Source organism: Nyctibius grandis (assembly GCF_013368605.1).
Source record: "Nyctibius grandis isolate bNycGra1 chromosome W unlocalized genomic scaffold, bNycGra1.pri SUPER_W_unloc_2, whole genome shotgun sequence".
NCBI lineage: Eukaryota > Metazoa > Chordata > Aves > Nyctibiiformes > Nyctibiidae > Nyctibius > Nyctibius grandis.
In genome coordinates this window covers 4,402,626-4,415,234 of record NW_027167473.1, presented here as the reverse complement: position 1 = coordinate 4,415,234, position 12,609 = coordinate 4,402,626, and the positions used below count along the sequence as shown (strand labels likewise).

The following is a 12,609-nucleotide window of genomic DNA, read 5'->3' as shown; positions in this document are numbered from 1 at the left end:
GACGGTGAACCTCTTATTACCTGGCTGCTCCGATGCTGGGATAATGGGGCAGATAGCATGCAATTAGATGGCAGAGAAGCCAGACAGTTGGGATCCCTGTCTAGAGATGGTGGTATTGATAAGGCGCTCGCAAGAAAGTCAAACACTATCAGTCTCTGGAGGCGACTCTTGTCAGCTGTAAAGAGCAGGTACCCCTATAAAGATGATGTTATGAGCCACCTAAGCAACTGGACCACTATAGAAAAAGGCATTAACTACCTTAGAGAACTGGCTGTGCAAGAGATCATTTATAGACACCCACGGGACATTGTAGATCCTGTAGATCCTGATGAAGTGGAATGCAACCGATCCATGTTCCAGAAGGCTGTGAAGAATGCTCCACCGACATATACCCACACGTTGTCAATATTAGTATGGGGAGAAGATGATATGGCACGTTCTACTGTGGGCGAAATGGCTAACTGTATGCGACAGTATGAAGATAGTATTTCTTCCCCACTGCAGGCACGCATCTCGGCTGTGGAAAAACTGACTAAGGAGAACAAGGACTCATTTAAACAACTGTCAGACAAACTGTCCAGGATCGAGAATAAACTTGACTCTCTACCTACACAGGCGCGCGTTGCAGCTGTTAAGAGAAAACGTTCTCCTACAGGACCAGCTCAAAGGAAATGGAACACGTCACGAGGTATCCTGTGGTTTGCCCTGCATGGTTATGGGGAGGACATGAGCAGATGGCATGGACAACCTACCAGTACCCTACAGGCACGAGTACGTGAGTTGCAAGCTAAAAGAAATACCAGAGAGAATTTTCCTAGAAGGATGGCTGCTCCAGTTACCAGTGAGCAGGACCCCAGTCAGGGTAGATGGGCCTCAAATCACTTTTTCCCAAATGTGAATAGGAGAAATGAAGGTCCAGTCCCTGTGAGCAGCATGAATCCATTTCTTAATTAGGGGGGCCCTGCCTCCAGCCAGGTGGAGGAGAGGGACAACCGAGTTTATTGGACTGTGTGGATTCGATGGCCTGGCACACTAAAACCACAAAGGTATGGAGCCTTGGTAGACACTGGTGCACAGTGCACCCTAATGCCATCGGATCATAAAGGGGCAGAATCTATCAGTATTTCAGGAGTAACAGGAGGATCTCAAGTGTTATCTGTATTGGAGGCCGAGGTGAGCCTAACTGGTAATGAATGGAAAAAGCACCCCATTGTGACTGGTCCAGATGCTCCGTGCATCCTTGGCATAGACTACCTCAAGAGAGGGTATTTTAAGGACCCAAAAGGGTATCGATGGGCCTTTGGTATAGCAGCTGTAGAGACTGAGGACATTAAACAGCTGTCTACCTGGCCTGGCCTCTCAGAAGATCCTTCTGTTGTGGGGTTGCTGAAGGTTGAAGAACAACAGGTGCCAATTGCTACTGCCACGGTGCACCGACGACAATATCGCACCAATCGAGACTCCCTGACCCCCATTCATAAACTGATTAGACAATTAGAAAATCAAGGAGTGATTGGCAAGACTCGCTCACCCTTTAATAGTCCTATATGGCCAGTGCAAAAGTCTGATGGAGAATGGAGATGAACTGTGGACTATCGTGGCCTAAATGAAGTTACACCACCGCTGAGTGCTGCTGTGCCAGACATGCTAGAACTTCAATACGAACTGGAGTCAAAGGCAGCCAAGTGGTACGCCACCATAGACATTGCTAATGCATTTTTCTCTATTCCCTTGGCACCAAAGTGCAGGCCACAGTTTGCTTTTACCTGGAGAGGTATCCAGTACACCTGGAATCGACTGCCCCAGGGGTGGAAACACAGTCCTGCTAATTGCCATGGACTGATCCAGACTGCACTAGAAAAAGGTGGAGCTCCAGAACATTTGCAATACATTGATGACATCATTGTGTGGGGAGATACAGCAGCAGAAGTTTTTGAAAAAGTAGAGAAAATCATCCAAATTCTTCTGAAAGCTGGTTTTGCCATAAAAAGAGGCAAAGACATGGGACCTGCCCGGGAGATCCAGTTTTTAGGGATTAAATGGCAAGATGGGCGTCGCCAGATCCCGATAGAGGTGATCAACAAAATAACAGCCATGTCCCCACCAACTAACAAAAAGGAAACACAAGCCTTCTTAGGCGTTGTGGGTTTCTGGAGAATGCATATTCCAGATTACAGCCAGATTGTACGCCCTCTTTATCAAGTGACCAGAAAGAAGAATGATTTTTCAGTGGGGTCCTGAACAACAACAGGCTTTTAAACAGATTAAACAAGAGACTGTGCATGCAGTAGCCCTTGGACCAGTCCGTACGGGACAAGATGTTAAAAATGTGCTCTACACCTCAGCTGGGGACAATGGTCCTACCTGGAGCCTCTGGCAGAAAGTGCCAGGGGAGACTCGAGGTCGACCCCTAGGATTTTGGAGTCGAGGATACAAGGGCTCCGAGGCCAATTACACTCCAACTGAAAAAGAGATACTGGCAGCATATGAAGGAGTTAGAGCTGCCTCAGAGGTAATTGGTACTGAAGCACAACTTCTCCTGGCACCTCGATCACCAGTACTAGGCTGGATGTTCAAGGGTAAGGTTCCTACTACCCATCATGCAACTGATGCTACATGGAGTAAATGGATTGCATTAATTACACAGAGGGCTCGAATAGGAAACCCTAATCGCCCAGGAATCTTAGAAGTGGTCATGGACTGGCCAGAAGGCAAAGACTTTGGAATGCCACCAGAAGAGGAGGTGACACGTGCTGAAGAAGCCCCACCATATAATGAACTACCAGAGGATGAGAAGCAGTATGCCCTGTTCACTGATGGATCCTGCCGTCTTGTAGGAAAGCATCGGAAGTGGAAAGCTGCTGTATGGAGTCCCATACGACGAGTCACGGAAGCCACAGAAGGACAAGGTGAATCAAGTCAATTCGCAGAGGTAAAAGCCATCCAGCTGGCTTTGGACATTGCTGAACGAGAAAAGTGGCCAAGGCTGTATCTTTATACTGACTCATGGATGGTAGCAAATGCCTTGTGGGGGTGGTTAAAGCAGTGGAAGCGAAGCAACTGGCAGCGCAAAGGTAAACCTATTTGGGCTGCCGAATTGTGGCAAGATAATGCTGCTCGGCTAGAGAAACTAGTCGTGAAGGTACGTCATGTAGATGCTCACGTACCTAAAAGTCGGGCAACTGAGGAACATCGAAACAACCAACAAGCAGATCAGGCTGCTAAAGTGTTCCAGATAGATTTGGACTGGGAACATAAAGGTGAACTATTTTTAGCTCGGTGGGCTCATGACACTTCAGGTCATCAAGGAAGAGATGCAACATACAGATGGGCTCGTGACCGAGGGGTGGACTTAACTATGGACTCTATTGCACAGGTTATCCATGATTGTGAAACATGCGCCGCAATTAAGCAAGCCAAACGGTTAAAACCTTTGTGGTATGGGGGAGGTGGTTGAAATATAAATATGGGGAGGCCTGGCAAATTGACTATATCACACTCCCTCAGACCCGCCAGGGTAAACGCTATGTGCTTACCATGGTGGAGGTGACCACCGGATGGCTGGAAACATACTCTGTGCCCCATGCCACTGCCCGGAACACTATTCTGGGCCTTGAAAAGCAAATCTTGTGGCGACATGGCACGCCAGAGAGAATTGAGTCGGACAATGGGACTCATTTCAAAAACAGTCTCATAGACAACTGGGCCAAAGAGCATGGTATCGAATGGGTATATCACATCCCCTATCATGCACCAGCCTCTGGGAAAGTTGAATGGTATAATGGGCTGTTAAAAACTACCCTAAAAGCAATGGGGGGTGGAACCTTTAAAAACTGGGATAAGCATCTGGCACAAGCTACCTGGTTAGTTAACACCAGGGGATCTATCAATAGAGCTGGCCCTGCTCACTCAGACCTTCTACATACAGTAGAAGGAGATAAAGTTCCAGTGGTGCATGAAAGGAATCTGTTGGGAAAAACTGTCTGGGTTCTTCCTGCTACGGGCAAAGGTAAACCCATTTGTGGATTGCTTTTGCTCAGGGACCTGGATGTACTTGGTGGGTGATGTTGCAAGATGGTGAAGTCTGATGTGTCCCTGAAGGTGATCTGATTCTGGGTGAGACTACTTAATTCTGAACTGTATGTTGTTGCTGCATAAGTGTCTTTCAGGTTAAGACAGTGGTGATGAGACCGGAGCTAGCTTTATCAAGTGGCATCCAATAACCTCCTCGAGTCTGACATCTTTAACCTGCAACCCGTGGGCACGAACCATGACGAAAGAGAGACTGCTAGCCAGAGAGACTGCTGAGAGACTGCTAGCCAGATGGAAACCCACAATCCTGAACTTGATGAACTTTTTGTATAGAGATGAATCATAAACTAGTGATATGTGTATATATATTTGAAAATGAAAAGGTAGTGGTGATCCGAGTATGATGTGAATGGTATGGAATAAGGGGTGGAATGTCCTGGTTTGGCCCAAACCAGGCCAATTAGTCTTAGAGAAACCAAGGTCACTGCTAAATTCCTCACTGCTTACAAGTGAAGAGCTGAAGGGGGGTTGCACCTGCAGGGGGAGGAGCAGACAGGGCAGGTGACCCAAGATTGACCAATGAGGTATTCCATCCCATACATGTCATTCTCACTTTCCTATTTATCACTAACCCACTGCCTCCTGGAGGTGGGGCCCAGGAGGGAGGGGCCCTCCTGTCTTCCACTGATTGGTACCAGCTTTGCCAATTCTCCAGTTAAAAGCCTGCAGGTGTGATGGCAGGGGGAGCTACTGCATTTTCCCCTCTACCCATGCTGGGGGAGCAGCTCTGCCTGAGGAGGATTTCCAAGCTCTCAATCTTGGTTTTGTATATATTTGTATATATTTGATTATTTCTATTATTCTTATTATACTTTTTCATTACTATAGTTTATTGAAACTGTTTTAACTTTCCAACCCATAAGTCTCTCTCCCTTTCCCCTCGGGTGGGGGGGGGGGTGGGGGGGGAAGGGTTAACAGACAGCATCTGCCACAGGTTTAATAACCAGCCCAGCTTTAAACCATGACACTCTGTGAAAACATATTTAAGAATGGGCAGAAAACACTGGACAGAGGAGGAGGGAGCAAAAAGTGAGAAACAACAGAGGCAACACCAAGGTCAGAGAAAGGAGGAGGTGCTCCATGGTGCTGGAGCAGACATTCTCTGCAGCCTGTGAAGGGTCCATGCTAGAGTAGATGGATATTCCTAAAGAAACTGCTGCCCATCGAGAACCCACAACAGAGCAGAGGAAAAGTGTGAGAAGGGAGAAGCAGCAGCAGAGAGAAACCATTATGTACTGACTGTAACCCCCTACACCCATCCCCCCCCCGTGCAGCTTAGGGGGGGTGGGGTGGAGGAGTCTGGAGTGAAGAAGTAAAGTTGGGCAAGGGAAAGGGGGGGAGGAAAGGTGTTGGTTTAATGTTTGTCTTTTTGTTTCCCACTACCGGATTTAGTAATTACATTTTTATATTAGTTGGCAATAAATTAAGTTAATTTTACCCAAGTTGAGTCTGTTTTGCTTGTGACTGTAATTGGTAAGCAAACTTGCTGGTTTTATCTTGAACCACAAGTTTTTTCGTTCCTGTTCTTCCTACTTTCTTTCCCTGTTCTGCTGAGGAAGGGGAGTGAGCAAGGAGCTGGGTGAGAGTTTGGCAGTTAGTCAAGGCTAACCCACCACACTTGGTCAGTGTTACTAATTGTCACGGTTTAAAGCTGGGCTGGCTATTAAACCTGTGGCAGATGCTGTCTGTTAACCCTACCCCCCCACCCAAAGGGAAAGGGAGAGAGACTGACGGGTGGGAAAGTTAAAACAGTTTTAATAAACTATAATAATGAAAAAATAATAATAATAATAGAAATAATCAAATATATACAAATATATACAAAACCAAGATCGAGCTCCCCCGCTGTCGGCCATGTCGCCACCGGCACTGCAGGGCAGGCTCCGGGAAGGCCCAGGCTGGGCCCAGTGATGGCCAGGAACTGGATTCAGGGATGCATGGATCAGGATCGGGGGCAGCAGGAAAACAGACAGAGTCCTCTTGGGACACCGGCCATAGCAGAAAGAGAGCGAGACCCTCGTGATCCCCCCACTTTATACTGAGAATGACGTGTATGGGATGGAATACCTTCGTTGGTCAATTTTGGGTCACCTGCCCTGTCTGCTCCCCCCTGCAGCTGCGACCCCCCTTCGGCTCTTCACTCGTAATCAGTGAGGAATTCAGCAGTGACCTTGGTTTCTCTAAGAATAAGTATAGCCAGAGCCTTTCTGCATAGCATCCCTACCGGTGCCTCAGCGATAACTACAAACCTCGAGCGTTATCAGTCCTGGAAGCAGACACTGTCTGCAACACATGTAGTTAGTTTCAGAAAGTGCAGTTACTTAGAGGAGACTGAGCTGAAAGGAAAAATCACTGAAAGGAAAAATCACTGAAAGGAAAGTTGGCCTGGTTTAGGCCAAACCAGGACTCTAATGTACTAGGACTCTTCCACTCTGAAACCTTGACATGTAAAATACTGTAGTTTCAATTATTTCACCATTGATTTTTATAATCTTTTAAAAGTTTAGTACTCATTGAAAATATATGCATAAGTATACAAGAGCCTGAAGCTATCTACATAAGCATATCTTTAAGGTGAATCATAGTTACTCATTTATTCCAAAACTACTTTTACTTCATCAGTACATCTGAGTTGCTATGTAATGTGTGGGTGCTTTGTTTTTTTTTTTTTTTTTTTACAGATACCAAAGATGATGACTAGAAAGATTAAGCTTTGGGACATTAATGCCCATATAACCTGTCATTTATGCAATGGATACCTGATTGATGCCACCACTGTAACAGAATGCTTACATACTTGTAAGTAGGAATATAATGCTGTGAGTAAGCTAAAATTGTTTTTTTACTTGATGTGCTAGATGTTTTAACAGTTTTAGTTGAAGTTTAAAGTTTTACTGTGTATATGCCAGAATAATGCAAGCTTTGCTATGCACTTATAATTTTTCAGCAAAACTACATTGTTTTGTGAGACAAATAAGTAGAACAAACTTGAAACCATATATAGTAAATGGTAATGGGTATGTTTAGGAATGTAGTTTTTCTGCTGAATATTAAAAGAAATGTGGCATGCTTTACAGAGATGATATGATGTTTCAGATTTGCCAGAGATAATTTTTTCCACTATATTTGATTTCTAGATGCTGTTCATCAGCTTTAATGTATTTGCTATTCTTGTTTTTCTTCCCATTCCTTTTTTTTTTTAGCTCATTCTTGAGTCCCTTCTTCATGTGCTCCAAATCTCAAGTTCCTTAGTGTTCTGTTTGGAGTAAAGCATTTAGAACCCTAATTTAGGCTTTTGCTTTGTTTTGTCCCAAATTCTGTAATGCTGCTGTTAACTATTAAAATTGGTCTTGCTAGAGGGTCACTTTTTCGTCGTTCTAAAATGTATCTATTTATTTATTTATTTGTTTGTTTGCAATCCTGAAACATGCACTGCAGCAGGTGTGCTCAGTTCACATAGGCCATGCTATTTCTCAGGAATGCATTTTTAGAGCAAACCTATGGGGTGTCTTGTGGAATGTCCCTTATTATAAATTTATGTTTTCAGAAAGTTTTGTTGCTTTTGGTTTCATCCTTAGACTCATGGTATTAATTCTGAGGGGAGAAATAGTCTCATATTATGGGTGGAAGGGTGGGGAGCAGCTTTTTAAAGAACAGCTATAGGGAAAGTAAGTTTCCCCACTTTGTTTCTTCATTTGTACCTTTTTAGTTTCTCTGTGACAAACTGAGCTGACCTGTGCTGAGTTGAGTTTAGGAGGGGTTGGTATCTCCTTATTCAAAACTGGAGGATCTACTGATGGCAAGTGAGAAGTTAGTGGTTTTAGAAGATGGGTTTGGTTCTTTTGTTTACTTGGTTCAAACAGGTTATGGCCTCACCCTTGCAACTGGATCTGCTAGTATATACCACTGGAGCAGACTGTAATGCAAGATCTGGGCTTAGTGGGCAAAACTACTATGATTGATCCAATCATAAACTCTACCAGCAACAGTAATTTCAGCTTAAATACGTAAATACAATATATAAGCAAAGCAAATGTAATGACTTTTTTGGCTTTAACTGGTGTTTATTCAAACATTCCATCATGTCTGAGAGGTAGATGGCACTACAGCTACTGTTCTCTTGCCTTGTACAATAAGGGCTGTTGTAAGGCTGCCTAAGATTAAAGGAATCACTGTTTAAGGAAAAGATGTTTAACCTTTTTTAATAATAAAAAAAAAATATAATTTAGGTAACTTGAGCTTTTTTAATCTCTGAAGTTTGAGCTGGAGTTCATTTAGAACTTCAGGTCAGGAAAACACTTAATACTGTAATTTATTATTAGTGAAAAAATAGTAGTACTGGTTAAAATGAGGGAATTGTTTTTCTTTGAATCAAATCCATGGTTGTGTATAGACTTGGAAACAGTTCCAAAAGCATGCTGCTCTTCAGTATCCATTTTAACAGTTTTTACCTGTATACTAAAGACCTTTCCTCATTTAATTTTCCAATTGAAGTCTAATTGTAGTGTATTTTGTGAAAGTGAAAAGTTAAATTGCATTTGAACAAAATGATTCAAAGCATCTGACTTGAGGAAAAAGAAATTATTCTTTTGCCAAAGGTTTATTATCATAACACATTTTTCTTCTATGTGCATCCATGATAAACAGCAAATTGGCTAAGTATCTTAATGGTATGCAGTGTCTGTAACATCCTTTGTGAAAGCTGAAAAGTGCAAGTAAATATGCTACTGACCTATTTGAAATACTGTTCTAGGAACTTTGGGAATGGGACTGTGTTCCAAATTTAAGCATGTTTTGTTAGGAAGACTCCAACTAGATATAATTTTCTTACCATAGCTACAATGCATCACTTCTCTGAATTGAGAACAGTCATGAAAAATGTTCATTAAAAATGTTCTCTTCTCCAGGCTGAACAACCCCAACTCTCTCAGCCTTTCTTCATAGGAGAGGTGTTCCAGTCCTCTGATCAATTTTGTTGCCCTCCTCTGGAACCACTCCAACAGGTCCATGTCTATCTTGTACTGGGGACCCCAGAGCTGGACGCAGTACTCCAGGTGGGGTCTCATGAGAGCAGAGTAGAGGGGGAGAATCACCTCCTTTGACCTGCTGGCCACACTTCTTTTGATGCAGCCCAGGATACGGTTGGCCTTCTGGGCTGCAAGTGCACATTGCCGGCTCATGTCCAGCTTTTCATCCACCAATATATCACCAAGTCCTTCTCTGCAGGCCTGCTCTCGATCCCTTCATGCCCCAGTCTGTACTGATACTGGGGATTGCCCCAACCCAGGTGCAGGACCTTGCACTTGGCCTTGTTAAACTTTATGAGGTTTGCAGGGGCCCACTCCTCAAGCCTGTCAAGGTCCCTCTGAATGGCATCCCTTCCCTCTAGGGAATGAGCTGCACCACACAGCTTGGTGTCATCCTCAGACTTGCTGAGGGTTCACTCACTCCCACTGTCTATGTCATTGATGAAGATATTAAATAGTATTAGTCCCAGTACAGACCCTCGAGGGACACCATTCATTACTGGTTTCCACTTGGACATTGAGCTGTTGACTGTAACCCTTTGGACGTGGCCATCCAGCCAGTTCCTTATCCACCTAACAGTCCATCCATCAAACCCATCTCTCCAATTTCAAGGCAAGAATATTGTGGGGGACCATATCAAAGGCCTTACAGAAGTCCAGGTAGATGACATCTATAGCTCTTCCCTTGTCCACTGATGCAGTCCCTCTATCGTAGAAGGCCACTAGATTAGTCAGGCATGATTTGCCCTTGGTGAAGCCATGTTGGCTGTTTCTAATCACCTCCCTGCCTTCCATATACCTTGACATGTCTTCCACGAGGATCTGCTCCATGATCTTCCCAGGCACAGAGGTGAGGCTGACTGGTCAGGAGTTCCCAGGGTCCTCCTTTTTACCCTCTTTAAAAATGGGTGTGATATTCCCTTTTCACTAGTCACTGGGGACTTTGCCTGACTGCCATGACTTTTCAAATATGATGGAGAGTGGCTTGGCAACTATATCAGCCTGAGGGAATCCTCAGGACCCTGATGTGCATCTCGTCAGGTCCCATGGACTTGTGCATCTTCAGGTTCCTTGGGTGGTCTTGAACCTGAACTTCTTCTGTGACAGGAGGAACTTCATTCCCCCAGTCCATGCCTTGAGGTTTAGGGGTTTGAGGGATGCAGGAAGAGAAGTTACCATTGAAAACTGAGGCAAAAAATTTGTTGATTACCTCAGCCTTCTTCACATTGGTTGTCACTAGTTCCCATGTCTTATTTATCGGGGGTGTGTACATTTTTCTTTAACCTTCCTTTTCTGGCTAACGTACCTGTAGAAACCCTTTTTATTATTCATTGCATCCGTTGCCAAATTCAGCTCCAACAGTGCCTTAGTTTTCCTGATCCCATCCCTATACTTCCAGGCCATATCTCTATATTCTTCCCAGGATGTGTGTCCTTGCGTCCACTGCCTATACATTTCCCTCTTGTGTTTTAGTTTGACCAGGAGGTCCTTACTGAGCCAGGCCAGTCTCCTGTTTTCCTTGCCCAATATCTTACACATAGAACTTGCACTCTAAGAAACATGTCCTTAAAGAGCTGCCAGCTCTCTTCTGCTCCTTTATACCTGAGGGCAGTTTCCCAGGGGGTCCCATCCACTAATTCCTTAAACAACTGAAAGTTTGCTCTCCTAAAACTCAGTATCCTGACTCTACTCTTCACTTGGCCCATATGCTGGATTCTGCACCTGGGATGGAGTAACGCCAGGCACAAGTATAAACTGGGAGAGGAGTGGCTGGAGAGCAGCCCTGCAGAAAGGGATCTGGGGGTGCTGGTTGGCAGCAGGCTCAGTGCGAGCCAGCAGTGTGCCCTGGCAGCCAAGAGGGTGAACCACATCCTGGGGTGCATCAAACACATTATAACCGGCCGGTCAAAAGAGGTGATTATCCTGCTGTATTCAGCGTTGGTGCAGCCTCACCTTGAGTACTGTGTGCAGTTCTGGGCCCCACGATTTAAGAAGGATGTGAAGGTCCTTGAATGCATCCAGGGGAGGGCAACGAAGCTGGTGGAAGGGCTGGAAGGCATGTCCTATGAGGAGCGGCTAAGGACTCTGGGTTTGTCTAGTTTGGAGAAAAGGAGGCTGAGGGGCGACCTCATTGCTCTCTGCAGCTTCCTGAGGAGGGGAAGCGGAGAGGGAGGTGCTGATCTCTTCTGCCCGGTATCCAGTGACAGGACGCGTGGGTATGGGTCAAAGCTGCATCAGGGGAGGTTCAGACTTGACATTAGGAAGCATTTCTTTACCTAGAGGGTGGTCAAACACTGGAACAGGCTTCCTAGAGAGATGGTCGATGCTCCATGCCTGTCAGAGTTTAAGAGGCATTTGGACAATGCCCTTAATAATATGCTTTAACTTTTGGTCAGGCAGTTGGACTAGATGATTGTTGTAGGTCCCTTCCAACTATTCTATTCTATTCTAAAAAAATTGTTGAGTACCTCAGCCTTCTCCACATCAGTTGTCACCAGTTCTCCTGCCTTCTTTATCGGTGAGGGGGTACATTTTCTTTAACCTTCCTTTTCTGGCCAACGTACCTGTAGAAACCCTTTTTATTATTCTTCGCATCCCTTGCCAAATTCAGCTCCAACAGTGCCTTATCTGTCTTCGTCCCATCCCTACGCATCTGGGTAGAGTCCCTATATTCTTCCCAGGATACATGTCCCTGGTTCCACTGCCTGTGGATTTCCTTCTTACACTTCAGTTTGACCAGGAGGCCCTTACTCAGCCATGCCAGTCTCCTGCCTGCCTTGCTTGATTTCTTACACATGGGAATTGAGAGCACTTGTGCTCTAAGAAAAATGTCCTTGAAGAGCTGCCAGTTCTGTTCAGCTCCTTTGTCCCTGAGGGCAGTTTCCCAGGAGGTCCGATCCACTAGTTCCTTAAACAACTGAAAGTTTTGCTTTCCTAAAATTCAGTGTCCTGACTCTACTCTTCACCTGGCCCATATCCCTCAAGATTGTGAATTCCACCAGGGCATGATTACTGCAGGCCTGGCTGCCACCAGTCTTCACCTCTCCAATTAAATCATCTGTGTTGGTGAGCAACAGGTCCAGTAACCCTTCTCCTGTGGTCGGGCTGTCTATCACCTGGATTAAGAAATTATCCTCGACGTGCACCAAGAGTCTCCTGGACTGCTTACAGCTTGCTGTGCTGCTCTTACAGCAGATGTCAGGGTGATTGAAGTCCCCCAGCAGGATCAGGGCCTGCGACTGTGATGCTTCCCATAGTTGAAGAACGCTTCGTCCGCAGGCTCCCCTTGGTTAGGTGGTCTGTAGCAAACACCAGCCACGAGGTTTCCTTTGTTGGCTTGGCCCCTAATTTTTACCCATAAGCTCTCAACCTGTTCATCGCTGTTTTTCAAAGACAGCTCTGTGCAGTCAGTCCATTCTTTTACATAGAGGGCAACTGCCCCGCTCCTCCTTCCTTGCCTGTCCCTTCTGAACAGCTTAGAGCCATCGAT

The 12,609-nt window shown here is 45.2% G+C and overlaps 1 protein-coding gene across 4 annotated transcripts in view; it reads left to right on the top strand.

Annotated features, from left to right (window-relative positions):
• Positions 1-12,609, top strand: part of LOC137677170 (polycomb group RING finger protein 3-like) — a 147,732-nt gene that overhangs the window by 103,359 nt on the left and 31,764 nt on the right. For 2 of the 4 annotated variants that reach the window (XM_068424424.1, XM_068424421.1), the window contains exon 3: positions 6,774-6,891. In XM_068424424.1, the coding sequence (XP_068280525.1) occupies positions 6,783-6,891 (109 nt within the window). In that variant the 5' untranslated portion in view covers positions 6,774-6,782. Of the gene's footprint in view, positions 1-4,065; positions 4,117-6,385; positions 6,667-6,773; positions 6,892-12,609 lie in introns of those variants that run through there. The other 2 variants (XM_068424423.1, XM_068424422.1) reach the window with 2 other exon arrangements.